The sequence below is a fragment of the Pipistrellus hanaki genome (genome assembly GCF_964339955.1).
Source record: "Pipistrellus hanaki genome assembly, chromosome: 14".
Taxonomy (NCBI): domain Eukaryota; kingdom Metazoa; phylum Chordata; class Mammalia; order Chiroptera; family Vespertilionidae; genus Pipistrellus; species Pipistrellus hanaki.
The window spans coordinates 46,203,455-46,226,673 of NC_140516.1; the positions used below are offsets into that span (position 1 = coordinate 46,203,455).

The following is a 23,219-nucleotide window of genomic DNA, read 5'->3' on the forward strand; positions in this document are numbered from 1 at the left end:
CGCTTTGGAGGCCTGGATAGTCTGGTGGGTTCAGGTCCTGGTAGCCTTGTCTTTACTGCCCTCTTGTGGCCAAAAGTTGCTGCAACAGAAAAAGCTGGAGCTTTCCTTGAGGCCCCAGAGAGGGAGATTTTTCTTTCTCCTGAAGCAGATATTTGAGAGTCTCTGAGTCATGTTGAGCCCAGTCCCAAATACCCTGATTGTATCTGTGATTCTCTGTTCAGTGCCTTGAAAATATATTTAAAAGAATAACAGAACATGGACACAGAGAGTGGGGTGGTGAGGGCTGGGGAGTGGGAGGCCTGGGGTGAGCTGGAAGGCGTCGATGGTGGTGGTGGGGGGAGGACATGTGCAATACGTTCAGCAATAAATTTTTAAAAAATATATTTTATTTATTTTTTTACAGAGAGGAAGGGAGAGAGACAGAGAGCTAGAAACGTCAATGAGAGAGAAACATCAACCAGCTGCCTCTTGTACACCCCCTACCGGGGATGTGCCCGCAACCAATGTACATGCCCTTGACCGGAATCGAACCTGGGACTTTTCAGTCCGCAGACCGACACTCTATCCACTGAGCCAAACTGGTTTCGGCAATTTTTTTTAATAATTAAAAATAAATTTAAAGAATAATAGATAACTAATAGAGTCTGACTGGCCTCAAAATGAACATCAAAGAAATGCCAATAATAAGGAAAAGAAAGAAGGGAGTGAGAGAGGGAGGGGAGGGAGGAGGGAAAAGGGAGGGAGAGGAAGAGGAAGGGGGAGGGAGGGAAGAGAAAGAAAGAAAGAAAGAAAGAGAGAGAAAGAGAGAGAGAGAGAGAGAGAGAGAGAGAGAGAGAGAGAGAGAGAGAAAGAAAGAAAGAAAGAAAGAAAGAAAGAAAGAAAGAAAGAAAGAAAGAAAGAAAGAAAGAAAGAAAGAAATGCCAAGTGTTCACCTCTGGCTTGGGACTGTGCTGGGTACTTGGGTCTGGAAGGGGAGGGAGTGACAAAGTCTGTGGCATATTTCTGCTCTCAGAGACCTAACACTCTATTTGTAACACCTCCACGTTCGAGATGACACTGAATGACACTGCCTATTAATAAAGAACCATAAAATACCTGTCAACCTAACAGTCAAGGTTTGGAATCAGACAACCCTGGCTATCTATCCTGGTCTCACCACCTACTGCCTATATAACTTTGAACAAGTTACTTCATTACTCTGAACATCTCCTCACCTGCAAAATGGGTCCAGTAAAAGCTCTTCCCTGGTCACGGTGATTAAATGAGATGACGCGTGCCAAGACCTCAGCATGGTGCTCAGTGAGGCATAATTTCCATAAGTATGTGAACCTTTCTTGTTTGAAGTAGTAAGATGTAATAAAGAGCTGGATAAATATATTCCTCATCATGTCCTCCTCAAGGCAGATCTCGTTTTTAAAACGTTCAGAGCCCACTGCAATAAGGTGTTGATTAATATGACAGTGCACCATGAGCAAGATGACCCATAGGGCATCTTTGTCTCCAGGCTGCATGGAAAAGATGGCCTACCACCTGGCTCTAGCAAGTCAAGGTTAATTTCCCCCTCCTTTACCTGGAGCAGACATCACTAATCAATCACTATGCCCTTCTACCCTGTGGTAGACATCACTAATCGATCATAGATAGCCCTCCTTCTCAGAGACCATGCATATAATCTCCGGGGTTATGATGGAGCTCCAGGCAACTACATCAATTAAGCAGAGTAGGAAGATGGCCTAAAATCTAATTTACCTTTCTAGGTCTTGACACACAGATTAAAGATGTATAGAGAAAGTACAGTAAGCTGGATGTCAAGTGCGAAGACAGATCTGACAGGGAAAGGAAGTTGGGGGGGGGACGGGGACTGGGGGGGGGGGGGGGTGTTCCTGTCTGGAGCCCAGGACGCCTGGCTGAAGCCTGCAGGAGGCAAAGGGGATCACGGAGGTGGGTCGGGCCATAAGGCCGTGGCAGCTGCCCAGAGTGGCAGGATCTCTCTGGTAGCCAGCGCCAGGCAGGTTGGCCGGAGGCCTGAGCCCTGAGAAGAGGTGAGCAGGGTTGGACCAGGTGCCGAGGGAGATAAGCGCCAGGGGTACCGGGAAGGAAGCTGTCCTGGGCTTCGTGACGCCTGGCACATCAGAATGAAGGAAGTGGGGGCCCTCAGAGCTGCGTCTCTGACCTTGAGCTCTGCAGGCTGGGAGAATAACGGCCCCTCCAGCAGGAAGCGGGGTTGGGGCACAGGGAGAGGATGAGCTTTGTTTCAGCTGAGGAGGAGGAGGAAGAGGTGGCTTTGGGACAACCAGTGGCAATTTCCTGTGGGCAGCTGGAAATGAGAGATTGGAATCAGAGGGAGAGCTGCAGAGATTAGAGAGGGAGAGAGAGAGGGAGAGAGAGAAAGGTTAATGCTTTCCAGTCCAGCCTCGCTTTTACTGAGAGCTTTTTGGGTTGGAGAAGAGAGAGAGCATTCAGGAAAAAGATGAATCGGGTGAAGGTCATGGCTTAATTAAGAGGCATCGGCTGCAATCCAGTTATCCCAAAAGATACCGCATATCTGGGTCAAGTGTCTTTTTCATGATATCACCAAAAATGAGTAGGAAAAAAATGTGGAGTTTTTTTGTAATAGGGAAGGGTAAGTCTCGCTCACAGGACCCCTAATGCTCCTATTGCTAAGAAAGGAAGTGTATGTTTAACTGAAATACCCAAGCAATCAGAAGGGAGGTCAGAGGGATGATTCCTTCATTAGGTGTCTCCATTTCCTAATGCATCGCAAAGTCACTCCGGCTCCAAGGTCAAGCAGGCCTGGATCTGAACCTTAGCTCCACCACTTCCTAGCTGTGTGACCTTGGACAAGATACTTAACCTCTCTGAACCTTTGGTCCCTCACCCATAAAATGGAGATAATAGAGTACCTAATTCATAGGGCTGTGGTGGCAATCAAATGAAATAATGTATATACAGGGTTAGTCCACTACTTGATGCGAAATAAGGGCTGAATGTATCAGCTATCTTTCTGTCCTAGCACCTAACTCTTTTTAGGAATAGATTTTAATCCACCAGGGCATGTTTTCTTGGCTTGTAGGGTTCCTGGGAAGTCCTCTGAGGAAGACAGAGAAGCTGAGCAATGAGATGAACCAGCAGGTTACATTTCTTATGTCTAAACCCATTGCTTTTGTCTAGATGCATTGTCTAGTAAGGGACAAAGTAAGGGCCTCAGGAATCTGTAGGAGATTAACAGCTCATCTTTAGTGGGCTGCTACCCCAGGCAGGGTCTTCTGCTCTCCAGGGCCCTGCCCAGTTTTCACCAACATTTACATAACAAAGGATTTCCTGGGAGGGGTCACAAGGACTGGTGTTAGGGCCCCTGCTGGCAAATGAATGGGGGACTCCCAACCAACCCAAAGGTGAAGTCCTTGAACCAAGGACAGTGAACAGAAAAGGGTCTCTACTCTTGACCCTGGGCCTGCCCTTGAGAAAACCTTTGAAGACGTCCTACCACGGATGGCCAGCAGCAGATTAAAAATCTAGATGTTTCTGGAGGGTTCTGGTCCCTAGGTTGGAGTTTGGGGAAGGGCAATTTGTTGTAGGAGGGTGAAACTCGCAGTGGAATAAGAATGATACTAATATTTACTGAGGATGTACTATATGCCAGGAACTATTGTATGTATGTGCTAACTCTATCTTCGTCATGACTCATGAGAGAGTTACTATCCCATTTCACAGGTGGATCACTGAGGTCGAGAGACGTTAACAAACTTCCCTAAGGTTCAACAGCTGCTAACTGCTGGAAGAAAGCTCTGAACCCAGGAGGTCTGACTGCAGAGCCTGTACTCCTAACCGCGGTGCTATGGCTGGGTCCCAAGGCTGGGTCCACTCTCAGGGAGGGGAAGGGCCACCGTGTGAGTCCAGGCCTGAAAAAACACTCTGCTGGGAAAGGGACCACAGCGAAGTGCTGTTGCCCAGTGATGGAGTGTCCAGTCAGGAGCCAGGCACCCCGATGCAGATCCCAGTGTCAGATGCCCCCAAGGATGCGACACCCTCGGGACCCTGTTCTTTGATCTCCCTGTTCCTTTCCTGGGGACACAGTCTGGCAAGGAAGGGAATGCTAGTACCCCCTTGGTCTAGCCAGGAAACCTAAGCCTAGAGGCGTTAAACAATATGCCAGCAACCCAGCAGTCAGCCCCATGCAGAGGCGGGCCCAGGTGGACATCCAGCCCATGCATTTGGCTTGGTCACTTCTGATTTGTATTTTATTCCCACCTCACACCTGGAAGAGGGGATGTCAGACAACAACTCATTAACTGTAACTCAATAGCCTACTTGAACATTATGGGGGTGTTGAGTTTACAAGGATGATCAACACAGGCACAGTCTCTGTCCTGATCTAATGAATAGGTCTTTGAACACCCATGCTGGCCAGGCCCTATGGAAGGAACTGGGACCATAGCAACAGATGTACAGACAAGGGTCCGTGCTCAAGAACCATGTGTGCCCATGAGGAAGATGGCCATCAGATGCAGAACGGCTGGCAGTGAACAGGGCTGTGGGTGGGAGAGAGAGAGAGAAATCATAGTGAGGAAGGGCTGAGAAAGGGGTGGGGGTGGTTATTCTTCAAGTAGAATGGTCAGGGGGTGATCCTGGAGCAGAGACTGCACAGGTGAGGAAATGAGCCATGTGGACACTGGGAAGGGGACAGTGCAAAGGGCATTCCAGTCAGAGGACACGCACGCCCTAATGAGGGAGCAAGCTGGGTGCCCACAGAAGCAGCAGAGTGGATGGTGTGGGTGGCCAGGGGCCCATGAAGGGGCCAGGGGTCCATGGTGGACGTTGAATGAGACCGAAAGTCACTGGAGGGCAATCTAACCGGGAAACAACATCACTCTTTGTCATTCTTGCTATAGACCAATGGCTCTCCACTGGGGGTAATTTTGTTCCACTTTGGGGGCATTTGACAATGTCTGGAGACAATTTTGGAAATTCCAAGTATTGGGGGAAGGGTGTTCCTGGCAACTAGTGGGCAGGGGCCTCAGATAAGGCTAAACATGCGCAGAACAGCCACCTCCACCCCAAGGAAGAAATATCTGGGCTAAAATGTCAATAGTACCAAGGTTGAGAAACCCAAGTATAGACCTAAGCATGACCCATATGCCCTTAGGACGAAGGCAGAGCCCACAAATGCAGTGTTCAAGTCCCTCGGGCCCAAATCCCCTCCTTTACCCCCCCCCCCCCCCCCCACACACACACACAAGAGGCAAGCATCCCTTGCCTTCTAGTTGGTATTTCCTCCTCTGCTCCAAGGACCACTTCCCTGGGATATATTCCAGAGGCCACGTCCTGCTGCTTGGCGCCTGCTGTGTGTCTCAGCTGAGGATGATGAATGTTCTGAGCTCAGGGCCGTGCGCCTGTGTACGCAGCCCTGACGTCTTCTGTGCGCGCCGCGTCCTGAAGTGTAATTTATTAGGCTTAATCCCTGTCTGGGGTAATGGTAAGTCTTCCCTGTGGAAATGCCGGGGAGGAGGACATGCCCCATAATTATTTTATTAGGACACCACCGGGCATTCCAGGGGTCCCCGAGTAGACATCACATGCTCCTCGGATGATTTAGACAAGAAGCCCTCCCTGCTGTCCGCCCCCTTCCCCCAAGCAGGGGGCCTCGATCCTCCCAAAACTCAGGACAAATAGCCATAGATTTCCATGCACACATCCCACGCTGCTCCCTTCTGGTTACTAAATTCCTTCTCCTCGCTTCATGCCAATAGTGGGCCTCCACAGCGGGAGAACACACGCACATTTGAAGGCATGCAATCAGGCATGTACTGCTTTCTCAACGATGCGAGCAGGAGATTCAAAAGCTCAAGGCAGCAGCAAAGGTTTCTCACCTCCAAACCTGTGCTTTCGGTCTCTTCTGAAACCAGCACTGATGGAGGCTGCTAAGGCAAGCTAGCATTTCATAAATTATCTCTCCTCCTCCAGCGGCCTATCTCAATTTGCAGAGTGAGGTGTGTGTGTGTGGGGGGAGGGGGGGGCAGGCATAGAATTATCAGGAGCCTCCCAGCCTCTGCACCCCCTCAATCATCTGCCTTTGCCATAGTTCCCCACTCCCTCCCCACGTGCAGGGTCAGCTTCTAGGTACCCTAGGTTCCGGTCGGTTTGAAGGTTACTGGTTTCCAATTCCCCGACTCACTAAGGTAAATTGTGTGTTGCATGTTCATTTCAGCTCAGAGATGTATTCTCTCTGGTCCTTTTCTTTCCATTCTCTGGCATGAAGTCTCCCATTGATTCGATATGCAAATGATTCATGGATCTTTCCCCCTTAATACTGCAAAGGGTTCACGCCTTGTCCAAGGTCACCCATCATCACCCATCTTGCAGCTTCCCTCATTGCTATGGGAAACAGCTAGACCAGGAGCAGGCCCTGAGGGGCTGCAGAATCAGAACCTTAAACTTAACCCTAACACTACACTCACTGAGAACCCTTGGTTAACACAGGTGTAGACCCGAGAATAACCACTATGCTCTTAAGATGAAGGCGGGCCCCAAATGCAGTGCCTAAGCCCCTGGGGCCCAGGTCCCCCTCTCCCCAGGTGAGCATCCCTTGCTTTTCCTGTTGGTATTTCCTTGATTCCCCTCTCTGAGCCTCAGTCTCCTCACATGGCAAATGCGAGTCATCTTCAGTCACGTGTTGCTTACGGAGAGGATATATCCTGAGGAAGTCATCACTGGGCGATTTTGTCCTTGTGTGAACATCACTGAGTGCACTTACATGAACCTAGGTGGTCTAGCCTACTGCATACGTGGGCTGTCCAGTACAGCCTATTGCTCCTGGCTACAACCCTGTATAGCAGGTTACTATGCTGAATCCTGTAGGCCAGTGGTCGGCAAATTCATTAGTCAACAGAGCCAAATATCAACAGTATAATGATTGAGATTTCTTTTGAGAGCCACATTTTTTAAACTTAAACTTCTTCAAAATAGACTCGCCCAGGCCGTGGTATTTTGTGGAAGAGCCACACTCAAGGGGCCAAAAGAGTCGCATGTGGGTCTTGAGCCGAAGTTTGCCCACCATGGCTGTAGGCAACTGTTACTCAGTGGTAAGTTTTGTGTGTCTAGACATGGAAAAGGTCCAGTAAGAATGTGATCTAGAAGATCAAAGTTGGCACGCCTGCAGAGGGCGCTCACCATGCATGGAGCTTGCATGACAGGATGGTGCTCTGGGTGAGTCAGGGAGTGAGGGTGAGTGACTATAAAGACCTAGGACATTACTGTTCACTCCTGTAGACTCTATCAACTCTGCACACCGAGGCTACACTAAATTCACAAAACAACACGAGATTAAATCAACCGCAAGAGAAAATGACGTAATCGATAGACGCGTCAGACATGAGATGTCTGAGGCCCTTGCTGGCCTAAGACGGCACACTGTTTCACAGCACAGTTTTCTGTAAGTAGAAAGAGTACACTGTAAAATAACCATAAAAAGCATAGTATAGTCAGTCAATATGTAAGTCAGTAATGTAGTTTGTTATCATTATCAAGTGTTATGTGATTGCATGTTCTTACTCCGGCTCCTCAGGAGGTGTGATTACACCACTCCACTTAGAGTGATGGGCTGTGTTACGGGCAATGCGAGAGGAATTATTTGAATAATTATGGAACCACCGTTGTGTACGTGGTCCGACATTGGCCAAAACGTCGAGGCCCGCGACTCTGATTCATTGTGTTGGGGTGAAGGGCAGATGAAATAATGCATGTGAAAGCGGTTTTCAAACCGCAAGGGTGCACTCTAAATGTTTCGAATCGGTTCTGCCATTGTGCTGTGAATTGATGCAGCAAGCAGCATTAGGGTGATGTGAAATGCAATAGTCTCTCCGTACCTACGGTCTCTCTTTCTGAAACAGTCCAAAAATGTTAAATAGGAAACCCCAGAAATGAAACAACGCGTACGTTTTAAAACGCACACCACTCTGAGTAGCATGATGAAATCTGTCGCCATCTCAGTGATCAGATGGACCGTCATGAGATCATGGTGCTTGTGCTGGTCGTCCTGATTTTGCCTTTGGATAACTTTTATTGCCATTCTAGAGGCCCCGTGCACAAAATTCGAGCACGGGTAGGGTCCTAGGCCTGGCAGGTGATCATGGCGATCAGGTTTTCCACCTCCCTGCCTCCTCCTTTCTTTGATCCCTCAGCGCCTCACCATTGCCACCACTGGTCACCTGCCATGTCCCACACCACCCCCAGTGATCAGTGCACATTATAGCCAATGATCGCACTCCCGTTCTCCAGGTCGAACTTCCATGGGGACACTTTGCATATTAGCCCTTTATATACATAGATACTGTTAATCATTGCTCTATCAAATTGTTAGTTGTTGCTCATCTCTAACTGTGCCTAATTTATAAGTTAAACTTTATCATAGGGATGCATACATGTATAGGAAAAAACAGTCTATAGTATAAGGATCAGTACTATGCTCCATTTCAGGCATCTACTGGTGGGGGCAGGGGGAGGGGGGTGTCTTGGAACATACCCCTGAGGATGAGAGGGAACTATGGTAGCTCCTCCTCTCAGGCTTAGTCAGAGCCCCGGACTTGGTCTGGGCTGGGTGAGGCCACCGTACACAGTGTCACCAACATATGAGCTGATGAGGTGATGGGAGAAGAGAGAGGGCCCCTAGGCATTGCTGCCTCTGAGGCGGCTCCCAGTTTCCACAGGTGAGTGCCCTGATGGTCAGCCTCCGCCGGGGAAGGTGGAAGCCGCTGACGGTGGAAGCCGCCAGGAGGACCCCTCCTTCCCTTCCTGCTGGACGTCCGGCCATGCAGTCACGGAGGGAAAGTTCGCACTCCAAGTTTCGAAGTCATTTCTGTCGAGCTCATCAATAATTGCCTTATAAGAACTATCCCAAGCCTAAGAAGCATTTTAAGCCCTTTTAAGCTCCAAAGATTAGGGTGGAACAGGGAGGGGGCGGGAGGCAGGCAGATAAACAACAGAAGGGAGAGTATCCTCCATGCAGAGAAGCAGGTTCTGTACTTTGGTTAGACTAATCCCCAAATTGAAACCGGCCCTGCGCGCCATTCTGAGAGCGGAGAGGTGAGATAAGAAAAAGCCCTCCGCAAAGCCTGGCATTGAGCTGTTTGTGGAAACGCAGCCAGAGGACAGGAGCAGCCCGCAGAGGGCAAATAGAGGGTGAGAGTTTCCCAGGACAGTGGGGGATGTGGAGTGGGGGGAGGAAGAGCAGCAGGGGCCATGGGGGTGATGCCCACACCTTTCCTCTCAGCCCGGGGACCACCGACCCACCTGTTTCCACACCATGAACAGCACAAGCGTTGGGTTCTGCAAATAAGGAGCCAGGCAGTCTGGCTCTGCTTCTGTCCAGGCAGGACATTGAACACTCACTTGCAGAAGGCACCCCCGCTCTGGGGTATGCCTGGCTTTCAACCCCGAGACCGTGGCCAGGCTTTGGCTCCAACCTTGGGTAATGGGAAGGTTGTCTTTGTGTGTTGGTGGGTCTGTAGGAAGGTGACACCCAGAGTGTCATTTCAAAAGCTCTGTGGGGCCCAGCCAGCATGGGTCAGGGGTTGAGCATTGACTTATGAACCAGGAGGTCACGGTTTGATTCCCTGTCAGGGCACATGCCCAGGTTACGGACTCAATCCCAGGGTTGGGGCGGGTAGGAGGCAGCCAATCAATGATTCCTTCTCATCGTTGACATTTCTATCTCTTACTCCCTTTCCCATCCTCTCTGAAATCAATAAATGTATATTTTAAAAAGCTACATGGGAAAGGTGTCCAAGACGAAAGACCCTGGGCTCCCCATTCTCACTTCTCCAGGCTCCGTGAGTACAGGAAGGACACCTGCTGGTGGGACCTGGGAACCTCGGGGACACTGCAGTTTCAAGTGCTACTGACTGATGCGGCTCAGGGGCGTACGGGCATCTCTGTCATTAATTTCCTTCACCCACAACCCTGTGGGGAGAAAGGAGGCTGAGCTAGATGCCTGTTCGGGATCTGAGATATTCCCAGGAGTGTGGGTTGGGGAGCAGGACAAGGAGAACATTCCAAAAAGGCAACAGTCCATGCAACTAGCCTAGGGAAGGGCCCTGAATTCTGCAAGGGGAGCTTAAGAGGCCATTGGAAGGGGAGTACCATAACGGATGTCAAGATAGGAAATAATAGGTCTTCTCTTCTCTGAAAAGAAAGCTGAGGCAACGAATGCAAAGGACCCACGCTTGCACAGAACAGCCTGAAGGGAGGTCCAAGAAGAGGAAAGTGGATGTGCAAAGGGCCTGTAGCAGTGACAGGGTGTGTTTAATGAACTGAGAGGAGGCCCTTTAGCTGGAGTTTTGCAAATGAAGGAAAGAGTAGTCCAAGGTGAGCTGGTCAGAAGGCGAGAGTCAGACCCTGTGGGCCAAGTCAGGAGTTTGATTTTATTCTAAGCACAACCGGAAGGCGCTGTTGGATTTCACCAGGGAAGCTACAATGGTGACCCCATTTTTGTGCTTGAACGTGTCCTTTCTGGAGAAGGAACCAGAGGCATCAGTGAGGTCCCTCTTTGCTAACTAGATGGTCCCTCTCCCTCATCTTCCTTGGGGAGAGAGGACCATCTCCTTTTCTGTTATCATGGGTGGCCAGCCCGTGGTTCAGGGACCTGGGAGAAAGGGGGATGCTCAACAGAAAAGCCATTCATGCCAAGATACCTGTTTGGCCACATTTACTACCGAGTTTCTTGCATCACCACCCAGCAGAAAGCTCCCCAGCGTGGCCCGTCCTGCGTGAGGGGAGGCTGCCTGGGCAGGGAAGGCGGCAGCCCCACCGCGTTCTGTCCCCGGGATTTCAAAAAGGAAGACCCTGAAGGCTGGAATCACAGCCAGACGCAGTCAGTCCTCTATTAACATTTTTTTTTTAACACCTGAACTCCTTCCTCGGTCTCCCTGGCTCCACAGCAGGGGTCCCCATGTGATTGCTGCCGGGATCCACCCCCACTTTCAGGGAATGGGGTTTGAGGCGCTGCCCCTCCACTTTTCAAAGCCTTTCCCCTGGTCATCAGAGAGTGTCTAGTTGGGGCTGGGCTCTGTGAAATCAGGACTCCCTCCTCCGCCTCCTCTGCCTTCCCCTCTCCTTCCCCCCACCCCTCCACTTTTCCCTCTCCTTTATATGGAGTTATCTGTTCAGAGCAAAGCCACCTCCTAGCACTGCCTGGATGGGGGTCTTATTTCCCATCAAAGCCACGGAGCCTTTCCCGGGCCCAGCCAGCGGTGTCTGTCAAAACTTTAACTGTCGCCAAGACTGGTTTGGCTCAGTGGATAGAGTGTTGGCCTGCGGACTGAAAGGTCCCAGGTTTGATTCCAGTCAAGGGCACTTGCCTGGGTTGTAGGCTCGATCCCCAGTAGGGGGCATGCAAGAGGCAGCTAATCAATGATTCTCTGTCATCATTGATGCTTTTATCTCTCTCTTCCTCTCCCTTCTGCTCTGGAATCAATAAAAATATACTTAAATATAATAAATAAATAAATAAATAAATAAATAAATAAATAAATAAATAAAACAAATCCACCCATCACCTGCAGCTCTGTCAACTCAAAGAGCAAGATATCCCCAGCCACCCATGGGCCTGCTCCTCCTCAGCACCCAAGACCAGGGCTGAGGGGAAGTCAGCAGGTATTTAGTGAGCAGGCAAGCACGCCAGCAAAATGTGTTCCTGCACCTCCAGTGTGGCTCTTCTGTTCAGTGGTTGTACATCGACCTACGAACCAGGAGGTCACGGGTTCCATTCCCAGTCAGGGCACATGCCTGGGTTGTGGGCTCGGTCCCCGGTAGGGGGCGTGCAGGAGGCAGCTGATCAATGATTCTTTCTCATCATTGGTGTTTCTATCCCTCTCTCCCTCTATCTAAATGCAATAAAAAAATATATTTTTTTAAATGTGTTCCTTTTGTTTTCCTTTTGGGGATTGATGGGAGTAGGAGGATGGGAAGAGGAAGGATGAGCTCATGTCTTATTTTTGTAATTAATCACTTGGGCTTATACCAGCAGGAAGACCAGACTCGGCTTCCCTCAAGACCTCCCACTACTGGATTGTCCAAAGGGGAAGTCAGCACAGAATGCAAAACCCAGGAGGAGAGAGAGCTGGGAGCAGAAGACAAAGGTCGGAGCAGGCCCACGTGTGCCCTATGGGGCTCAGATAATGGTGACCCTCACAGGTTAAAAGAATCAATGATATAGTTAATGTTTAGAAATAGAAAGAATTCGGGATGTCTGGCTTCTCTTAAAAAAGCCTCTATGGCCACAGGGCCCACATTCCTGCAGGGCCAGGATGCTGACTGCTGGATGGGGTTGCCCCAGTTCACCACAGTCTCCACCACCCCCTAGTGCTCCCCACCCTGAAGCTAAGTGTTAATTACCTTCCCTCACCATCCTCGGGCTATTTTCCTTACATCTTCCCATTCCACTCCTTGCAGATTATCCACTGTAGCCCTAGACTCGTTAGCTTGTTCCTGTCATCACTTCTGTCCTCACACTTGCCACCGGTTCCCCTGAGGCCACACGGAGCCCATCTGTCCTCCCAAGGTTACTTCCTGCTTTGCTTCCACGTGAGGCCTCCGTGCAGATAAGTAGCTTCTCACTTTCAGTTCCTTGAGAATGCATCGCCCCTCCTACCACGGAGCCTCTGCTCTTGACATTTCCCCTACATTGTCTTTAGCAACTAGATTGTAGACTCTGTATTAGTTTTAAATTGCTGCCATACAATTATATACTTAGTGGCGTAAGCAACATGAACTTATTCTTTTCTAGTTCCTCGGGTCTAGTTTTCTGGGTCTCCGTGGGCTAAAATCAAGGCGTCTGCAGGGTTGTCTTCCTGCTGGCTGCGCTGGGGACCATTTCCAGCTTCTAGAGGCTTTCCCAATTCTCAACTCACAGCCCTCTTTCTCCATCTTCAAAGTTTAGTCTCTCTGACACCGTAAGTCTCTCCTCTTGCTTTAGCCTCATCCCTCTGACCCAGCAAGGAAAAATCATCTGCCTTTAAGCATTTGTGTCTTTAAGAAATTGGGTCCACCCATATAATCCAAGACAACCCTTTCATCTTAAGGTCCAAATCCTTAACCACATCTGCAAAGTCCCTTTTGCCGTAGAAGGTAACGTATGAACAGTTTGGGGAGGTGGGGCACAGACAACAGCTCTTTCAACCCAGTATGAACCAGCCCTCGCACGCCACACCCTGTGTGCGGAATGGGGAATTGACTAAATTTATAGTTGAACCCCCGTCCTCCAGACCCCTAATTGTTTCCTGTGGAGCCAGTGGGAAGGGTCAGGCTGGAGCCAGCACACGCGGATCCCTAAGTATTGACAGGCAAAGGTGGCCAGTTTCAGCAAGAATCAATTCCCGAGGGTCCATTGACAAACACATTGACAAACGCTCCCTTTACTTACTTGCTGTTCCTGTTGCTTCTATTTACTTAGCCCCAAGGATATCCTAGGAACAGCCTCAAACTATGTGTGGGGGCCTATCACCTCCAGGGGCGCCACCACTTGTTTCCAAGCTGCTTTGTCCCTCTTTCTCCTTCCTCTCCCCACTCCCCAATCCCTATTATTTCAGATGCCCCTAAGGTGATGTGTACATATCCACTCCTCCAGCAAACAGATACTGAGCCCCTACTGTGTGCTGGAGACACAGCAAGGACAGAATTACAATCTCTGCCTCAAAGTGTCCCCAGGTATGACATGCCAAGGTCCTAAAGCCATACATGTTCAAGGTGCCAGGGGAGTCCTCAGGGTAGAGAGTGGATTCCGAGTCCTAGGGGAAGAAAGCTTTACCCAGGAGGACTTTTGACCTGAGGTTTGAAAGAGAAAGAGCGAGTCTTCCAAGAACCAGAGGGAGGAGAAGACTTCCTGGCAGAGGAACCATGAGTGTAAATAAGTGAAGGCATCCGCAGGCCTGTGCCTGGCGGGGAGGGTGAGTGTATGGTGGTTGGGAATAGAGTGGAAGGGGAGAGGAGAAAAACAAAAGATGCTAGGGTCCGCTCAGCAGGGTCTCCTATAATCAGTCTGGACTTTGTCCTGTAGGCAGTAAGGCACCGAGGATGATGTTTAAGCCAATGAGTGACACAACCACATTGACATTTTAGAAGATGGCTCACCTGCCCAGCCCACATGGCTCTGTGGTTGAACATCGACCTATGAACCAAGAGGTCAAGATTCGATTCCCGATCAGAGCACATGTTCGGGTTGAGGGCTGGATCCCCAGTAGGGGGCATGCAGGAGGCAGCTGAGCAATGATTCTTTCTCATCATTGATGCTTCTATCTCTCTCTCCCTTTCTCTTCCTCTCCGAAATCAATATAAATATATATAAATAAGATAGCTCACCTGGCACTGGGAAGTCTGGAAATGAAGGCAGAGCTGAGAAGCTGGAGGCTACTGCGGAGATCCAGGCGGGCAGGGATGTTGACAGCCTGAGCCGCAGCACGGCGGTGAGGGCGGAGCTATGGGACAGAAGAGAAAGACGGAGGTGCACAGACTGACGCACTCACATGCATCCTTTGCAAGGACCCCTTCCTCGGGGGTTGGGCAGGCCTGGGGGCTGCACGGAGCCCATCCACAGACCCCGGCGGGTCAGAGGAGTAACTGAGCTCTGGCGAAGGGGACTATGCCAGCCAGAGCACCTGCCCCAGGTCAACTGATAAGTAGGGTTGCACAAACAATTGCAGAAATGGCTGCTAGGTGCAAGGCAGGTGACAGCACACCAATCGATATACACCGATCGATATTCTACAGCTCAGGAAAGAGGGCGATTGGCAGGGTCAGGAGAACAGTCAGCCCTTTCGTTCAGGAGGGCGTTGTGTTCTGGAAGTATTCCAGCCTTCCACCACGGCGTGGGAGGAGTGGGTCAAACGAGCTGATTTTACAATTTGGCAAAACAGGGACCCAGGGGAGTTTCACATTTGCCCAGGAGTATCGAACTGGCCGAGAAGGAGCTAGAACCCAATCCCGACCTTCAGACACCACGTGTAGCCTGTGGCCACACCATCCTGACTTCCTCTTCTCAAATTCTGCGCCAGATGTGGCCTGTTCCACCTGATTTAACTTGTGATTTTCCCTTGACAAAGACAGAATCTCTTATGCATCTTGGGGTGTCATAGTGGCCCCCCCTCCCCCCGACACACACACACTCCTAAAATGAGTGAAAGAAGGCATGACTCAAGGAGAGAAGTTGCACAGCTCTGTATTATTTTGTTTCCACTCTAATCTAACTTCTTTTATAAAAACTCGCTTCACTGTTTATCATGCCAATTTGGAGGGAGCTGTCATTTTCATAATAAATTAAAGCCAAGAAATAGAATAGAAAAAGGAGAAAAGATAACACAAATCAAGTACATTCTGTGTGCCATGTACTTCCACATACCTTCTCATTGAATCCACGCCAAAATTATTCAAGACAGGCTCAGAGAAGTCAAGCAACTTGCTCCAAATCACACAGCAACTAAATGGCTTTATTAGAGGCTCCAACCTAGGCTCTTGCCACCACATTGCAGAGGTAGCAAGCAAATGTACTTCGGAAAGGTGTTGATGTCAGGAAGTGGCTGGAAGTACATTTTACCAGTAGAGAGGTGCGAGAGGCTCAGCACTGACCTCAGCAAGGACCTGCTTTCCCCGAAGAGAAAAGGCTTTGAAAAATAGCAGAGCACACTCTGCTCAGAAAGCTGACAAGTCCAGACAGAAAGAGATACCCACATCTCAAGATCCCTCCTCTCTTTCAAGTTTTCTACTGCACTGAAAGGAGGGGGAGGGGGACTAGCCAACATGCAAACCATATGCAGAGTTTTTATTCCAAAATGTTTAATAAATCAAAGATGCACTTAGAACAGGAAACATCACACAGCGCAGGTGATAGTTCTTTGTGAGGCTGAAGATCCAAGGGGGGCGGCCGTGTGTTGCTGTGAAACTGATTGATGGGATGGGAGAGATCAGGGGGAGAAAAATGCATTCCCTGACACAGACAACCACGGAACAGAGAGTTTAACATGCGAGAGGGAAGATGGAAACCCCACTGAAAGATTAAAGGAAGGAAAGATGTACAAATGGGCAGATCAATGATTGCGTGAAGATCCTGAGGTGTGTGATTCACACTGGGCTGGGCAGCATGTGGAGCTTACACAGTTGTACTGCGCCTGGGGTTCGCACACCTTTCCAAACCTCATAGCTCGCAGGAGCCAGAGGCACCGGTGACCAAAGACCGGGATTCATTTGGGCAAGAGGGAAGCATCTCTGAATTTGGAGTTCATGGCTTGGCTGGGAGCCCTTGCTAAGAGAGAGACTTCAGTCATCGGACCAAACGTGGTTGCTCACTGTCCCTTGATCCGTCTTTTCATCCATCCAGCCATCCAACAAATACTTATTGACATCCCATACCAGGCTCTGAGCTAGAGATGGCCATGAGCAAGACGGGCCAGGTCCCTGGTCTTACTTAAACACTACATGCCCGGGAAGAGCCCATGACGAAGTTGAAGAAGCAAGCAGAAGCCAGATTAAGCAGGGAACGTAGTCTGCGTGCAAAAGGAAAATATGAAAGACTTTTATGCTACTGGGTGGTGCCGAATGGATTTGATAGGAGGCAGGAATAGACACAGGCAGAGGGGCTCTGGCAGGAGGGTGGGCAGGAGGAGATGGTGTGGGCTTAAAGTAGGATGGGGGCAGCCGAGGTGGAAGGTGCTGGAAGGATCTGAGATGCATTCTGGAGGGAGAAACGTGCTGATGATTTGGGTTTGGGGAGGGAGAGGAGGCCTGTGGTGGTTTCCAGATTTCCAATTGAAAGCCACCTGTGAAGTGGTGCCATTTTCTAAGACGGAGAGGCCTGAAGGAGGGTAGCCATCCTCCCGGACTCCAGCTGGCATTTCCTGAGCACCTGCTATCACCAGCTTCTGAGGACCAGGAGGATCGATGAGACATACTCATTTAAATACTGGCTGAGCCAGTTTGATTTCCTGAATTGGATATTTGGATCAAGGCATGGACATTTCAAGTTAACAGTAGCAGTGGATGCTGAGGGTAAGAGAGGGGGTGGGTACCACCAGATCCCCTCTCACATACGAGGCCCCTTCCTCTCAGCTGCTGGGTGTTGGCAGCTGAGTTCCTCTCTGAAACTAACCCTTCACCAGAGTTGCCTGGCACAGACTTCTACCCACGGGGTAGCCCATATCCAAAGGCAGAGATCCCAGTACACAGGCCCAGCCCCCGTGGCACGTGGGCAGCATAATTTCTGGGTAAACCCTCTGAGGGCAGCTGCGTGTCATCAGGCCAGGGTCCCCTCCCATGGTTTCCAATGTGTCTCCATTGTTTCCCAGGGACTCCCCCTCCCACCCCCCTCCCACCTCTCACCACCATGTGCGAGGCTCTGGCTGCCCATGTATCACTGGTGCACAAATCATGACCTTCTCAAAAATACGAACTGATTGGAACACAGCCAATATGTCCCAATGCACATAGGCACCTATTGTATGGTATGAACAATTGCCGTCAGCCTAAGTATTGCTTGTGGCTGCTTCTGTGTTACAATGGCGGGACTCAGTGGTCACAGCAGAAACTGGATGGTCAGGAAAGAAACTACAATTTTCATTGTCTGGCCCTTTCTAGAAAACGTTTGCTGGCCCCTGTCCTAGAAAGAACAAATGAGATAGGCACCCCCACCAAAAAGGCAGTCATTCCTTTCCCAGGGTGGGGATCACTGAGCACAACGCCCTTGCCTCTCTGAGGGTCTGGGGCACAGGAAGTGCCATCCCATAAAAAGACTTTATGGAGATCAAGGCCTGTGTGTCTGCCAAGGATGCTCTCTACCTAACCTTTCATTCCTTTTCTTAGCTATCATGAGCTAAAATTAACCTGTTTAGCCAGGCTGGCGTGGCTCAGTAGTTGACCCAGCACCTCCCTTTCACGTGCACACGTGCACCTCTCAGTAATGAATGCCACCAAGTGGGAATGGTATGACTCCTATTTTGTAGGCCAGGAAACTGAGGCCTAGAGACCGCCAGCGACCTGCCCAAAGTCACACAGCATGGAGGGGGGCAGAGCTGGGACTCTCCCCAGGTCTGTTGGAGTCCAGGCTGCTGTTTGGGGGCCCTCTTCCCCCTGCCTCCTGCGCTGAAGGCCCCGGAGGACTGTTACCCCCCGAGGAAGTGCATTAACAGGAAACAGGTGGGCTGAGGCCCAGGCGGTGAAGCTGAACAGAAACACTCTCTAACCTGGACATCAGCGTGCGGGGCTGGCGCTGGCCCGGTGAGGAGGCCTTTTCTTGGGGTGAAGGAGTCAGCACTGCAGGAGCGGAGTCCGGGGGTCACTGAGGCAGGCAGGGGCTCCCTCCACAGAGCCCAGCACGTGAGAAAGGGTCCCTCGGAGCTGAGGGAGTGGACTGAGGGGCTGCTACCTGAAACCCCCACCGGGATGAGGGTGCAAGGCTCTGTGCTTGAAATGAAACATCAGAAGCTGCAGGTAGGGTTGGTCCGGCTCCCCAGATAAAGACACATTCCCTGATAAACTCGCTCCTTTGTCCTCCTAAACGGAAAGGATTAAGTATCTTTTAGAGAATTCTCCCCTTCCAGGCTACCTGCAGAAATGTATTCAGTTCACCCCGTGGTGATAACAAAACGTTGGGGAAATAAGAGACAATGGGCGGGAGGCCTGAGGTTATTACACAAAGAGCAGCTTCTCCTTGTCATGGAGAGAAGATTACGTGTCAGGGAAATTAATCCGGATTGAAAAAGGTGCACAGCCCACTCACCCTGCTCACTTCACCATCGCCCGGGAAGAAACGCTTCTGGGACGCTCTCCGCTGCGAGAAGGTGGCCAGTTCACCCAGGGCCGAGAAGGGACAGAGACGCGGAAGTCACGTGAGCAAGTCAGGGCTCAGACCTGCCTGGACTTCCGTTTCTCCTATCCACCGTCTGTGTCATGTTACAAAGGCTCCAGCTTTGCACGTGAACAACAGTGAGCTCCTCATGCACGTGGCCTTTTGGGCTCTTGCTCTGCGATCAGAGAACCACAACGGTGTCAGACCACACCTGTGACCCATCAGCCACCATCACCGTTATCACCACCTGTTAGCCTACAGAAACCTCCCACCCACAGGGACTTCTGTCCCGTCACCTCCTTTCATTCTTTTTCTTAGCTATCACGAGCTAAAATTAACCTGTTTAGCCAGGCTGGCATGGCTCAGTGGTTGAGCATCGACCTGTAATCCAGGAGGTCATAATTCGATTCCCGGTCAGGGCATATGCCGGGGTTGCAGGCTCGAATCCCTGGGGGAGGGGGCAGGTAGCAGCTAATCAATGATTCACTCACCATTGATGTTTCTATCTCTCTCTCCCTTCCTCTCTGAAATCAATAAAAACATATTTTAAAAATTAGCTTATTTACTTTTTTTTCATTGTCTGCCTACCTCCCCCTAACCCAGACCCCGTGGTCCTCAATAGCAAGCCCCTCTCCCCCTCCTCCGACCCTGCACTGCCAAGGCCTGGCTCACAGCAGGTCACTGGCAAATATCTGATGTAGATTGAGGTCGTGTTCATCAATAACTAGAGGTTGCTTAAAAATTTTCACAAATACTTTCAGGTTTTCTTTTCACGTTGAGTTGGCTATGCTAACTTAGGTGTCCTCGTTATAAAGTATAGCACTGTCACTCTCATGAAGCAGGTATTCACTTAACAGTCCTTTATCATTCATGGGCCCAGTAGTTTTATTGCTAGCTTTACTCAGTGAACAGGTAAGTTTCTATTGAATGAGTACAAAAAACGCCTTAAAATTAAATACCCATTGCATTTTGAAGTTATTTACTCCATGTTCTCACAAGCAAATATCTTTTTAGAGTATGATACTTTGTAAAACACTGTGTAATTTGAAAACACGAGAATTCTTGTGATCCATCCTCAATGTTAAGATATAGTTATTCAGGCGGTCATCCTGTACACTGAAAGGTTGCTGGTTTGATTCCCAGTCAGGGCACATACTTGGGTGTTGGGTACAATCCCCAGCCAGGGCACATATGGAGGGCAACTAATGTTCTTCTCTCACATTGATGTTCCTCTCTCTCTCTCTCTCTCTCTCTCTCTCTCTCTCTCTCTCTCTCTCTCTCTCTCTCCTTCATCTCTCTAAGCTTGTCCTCAGGTGAGAATTTTTTTTTCTTAAAGATATATATTTATTGAGCACCCACCATGGGCCAGGTGAATGCCAGGCCTCTGTACCAGGATTTCAATGGTGAACCAGAGTGCCTGCCCTCATGAGCTTTTTGTTTGTTTGTTTGTTTGTTTGTTTGTTTTTTTGGGGGGGGTATGGGGGAACAGACATTAATGAAGCAGCAATGAGTATGCAATTGCGATGGTGCAATGAAGATGCAAGGCCTCGGAGGAAATGTTTGGGCCAGGATTTGGAAAACACATTAACTAGGTGAGTTCACTGAATCACCTTGCTAAAGAGTGATGAGGATTAGAGTGAAGGACTGAGTGAAGGTTGGAGTAAGGATCGGGGTAAAAATAGGATGAGATTAGAAAAAACCTTTCCAGAGAAGAGAATGTTGACCAGGGGTGAGTGGATGGCTGCCTAAGATAGGGTGGAGACAAAAGAAGTGGAGAAAAGAAGACAAATTAGGGGTCCTTTAGAAGGTGAGATGTCAGGACTTGGTTTGTCCTTCAAGGGCCACCAGGTGGCCGGGGCACGGACTTTGGGCTTCTCCTGGAATGGATCCCATGGGCCCTCCATGGCCAGCAACCTGGCTTCCAAAGGTGGAAGCAGCCGCTGAGCACCGGAGGGTGTGGGCCAAAGAGGATTGCAGATGGGCGAGCGGGAGGCCCAGGAAAGCGCCTGCCTAGGTTGCAGCTGGGTTCAGAACCCGGATTTAGGACTCGGGTAGCAGGATGTCTGGAGCCTTTGCCTAAGTGACTGTGGGCAATCAGGCATTTACAGGGGCTGAAGGCATGCTTATTAAAGAGAGCGACTGTGTCCAGGAGAACCCACGCTTAATGGGTAACTGTTGTTTTATATAGTCCTTCCTATGTCATGTAGCTACATAAAGAACATGGGGAACAATTGGCCCCAAACATGAGCATCATGGGTCTCCTCCCTCCCCCCATACACCTTGATCAAAGAAAGAGTCCAATGAGGGGGAAAAAGTAATTAAAAAGTAAAAACCTTATGTAATGAAATTGGAAAGAAAACTTTTGAAGCCAACAAGCAACTGCGGGCAACGCTTCAAAGGGCCCAGAATCAATGTTTGTCAATAGCAGTTTTGCATCCTTTCATTTATCTTTCATGAATGTAAAGCGTGATGTTATTAGGAGCTTGTTCGTGCTTTACTTCTGTTTGAGATTTGATGAATCAGAACTCGATTCACATTCTGTGCGAATCCGCAATGTCAGAGGCCGGCGGCAGAAACTTCCGGTCACCTGGGGCTCTGGTCCCGCCGCTGGGATGCTATTAACCGTCCCGCACTGAACACTGGGCTACGCCACCTCCCATCTCCCACCCCCACCCTCAGCCCACCCTGCCAGTTGCAGCCAGCAGCCGGGGACTTCTTGTCTCGGCCCCCTTTTTTGGAGACTTCCTCCCAGAAAAGAAACCACCCTATGACTCAGCCCAGCCCCAAAGTCACCATTTGTTTAATCAAGCTAGTTGGTTTGCAAAACATTAAACATTAAACAGTATCTGATGCCTAGTTAATAATTTGCATCCTCTTCATTTGTTCCTGAATCCTTGGGGACGGACATCTTCCCCCCGTAAAGGCACGGAAAGAAATTTAATTTAGAGCAAAACGGGAGTCCCTAAGCCGCAAAGACGTCTGCCGGAATGTCTGATCTCCGGGTCCTGCTGCTTCTGGCTCTGGCGGGAGAGACGGCCCTCGGGGTAAGTGTTCTTCTCAAATGCCCGTGGTGGACAGACTCTGAGCTTGGTAGGAAGACCAAGCCAGCTGGGCCAGGAGCGACCAGAAAGCCTGGTGTTGTCAGGTCCAATGCATCCCGATGGCCAGGGGTGAGGCAGGCCTGGGATGGTTTTGTTGAGCACCAAATCCCATAAAACCGTGCAAATGACTTGAGCTCTCTTGGAACTGTCCCCAAAGACAGGGACGGGGTAAGAAATTCTGCTAAGGTCATGGGTCATGACCTGGCACAGACCACAGACCCTCTTTAAGAAGCCAAGGAGCCCAGCAGGGTATGGCTGAGTGGCTGAGCATCAACCCAGAAACCAAGAGGTCACCAGTTCGATTCCAGGTCAGGGCACGTGCCCGGGGTTGCAGGCTCGATCCCCAGTGGAGGGCGTGCAGGAGGCAGCGGGTCGATGATTCTCTCTCATCATTGATGTCTCTACCTCTCTCTTCCTTCCTCTCTGAAATCAATGAAAATAAATTAAAAAAAAAAAAGAAGCCAAGGCAAGCTGTAAAGTCCTTCTCTGTGCATGCTGGCACACCCAGGTTCCCAGCCCTGTGTGTGACACCAGGGTAAGAATCCCTGTGCTTTGGCCCTGGAGGAGAATCCTGCGGGCCGCCAGTGAGCCCGGCAGCAGGCTGACTCACACGGGTTAGATTTGGAGACAGTGTATTGCTTTTCCCCTTACCCTGTGACCGTGACCAGAGTGATGTATAGTGAGCAGGGCCCACGGAGGTTGTGGTGAGCCAGGGAGGAAAGGGGGTCTCGCATGGGGAACTCGAGACATTTGGGAGCAGATGGATGAGCTGTGGAAGTGCTGCTCCCGCTGCCTGCCCTGGTGGTCCAGGCGTGGACCACATGAGTGGGCACATGAGTGGTTGGTCAGCATGTGAGTGGTCAGTCGGCACACAGAGAGCCTCCTGGAGTTCCAGGCTGGCGGCCTGAGGGCGGGCGGTGGAGCCAGGCTTGGAATGGCAGATTTGCCACATTCTAGCTTCGGTATGTTGGGCAAGTACGATGTCTCTGAGCCTCCGTTTCCTGTACTGCCAACCCAGTGATCATCTCTCACAAACTCAGGGAGGGTCAGGATGGATGGAAGGAGGCGACGCCCTTGGCCTTCACGAACCGCTAGCTCTTTTCCCTTAACATTTCCAGAAAGGACACAAGTCGTCTATAAAAATCAGAAAAGGCTCCCCTTTCCTGGGGGAGGGGCAGAGAACGAGCAGGTTATGGGAACTGAATAACAACCATAACCTCTTTATCTCATTAAATACCTTTGCATTTTATTCCCCATTTTCCTTCCTAGGGCCTTTTCCTGCAGGAAACAGA

At 50.1% G+C, this 23,219-nt stretch overlaps 1 protein-coding gene and 1 long non-coding RNA gene across 11 annotated transcripts in view; one reads left to right on the forward strand and one right to left on the reverse strand.

Annotated features, from left to right (window-relative positions):
- The window catches only part of LOC311632302, a 105,417-nt gene extending 90,805 nt beyond the window's left edge, over nt 1-14,612 (reverse strand). For all 9 annotated transcript variants that reach the window (XR_014796756.1, XR_014796757.1, XR_014796758.1 and 6 more), the window contains exon 1: nt 14,353-14,612. This is a non-coding gene — a long non-coding RNA (uncharacterized lncRNA). The remainder of the gene's footprint in view (nt 1-14,352) is intronic.
- A 7,086-nt stretch (nt 14,613-21,698) lies between these two features.
- Nucleotides 21,699-23,219, forward strand: part of HABP2 (hyaluronan binding protein 2) — a 31,426-nt gene continuing 29,905 nt past the window's right edge. Inside the window, exon 1 of one of the 2 annotated variants that reach the window (XM_084903566.1) lies at nt 21,699-21,870. In XM_084903566.1, the coding sequence (XP_084759692.1) occupies nt 21,814-21,870 (57 nt within the window). In that variant the 5' untranslated portion in view covers nt 21,699-21,813. The remainder of the gene's footprint in view (nt 21,871-23,219) is intronic. The other variant, XM_084903567.1, reaches the window with a different exon arrangement.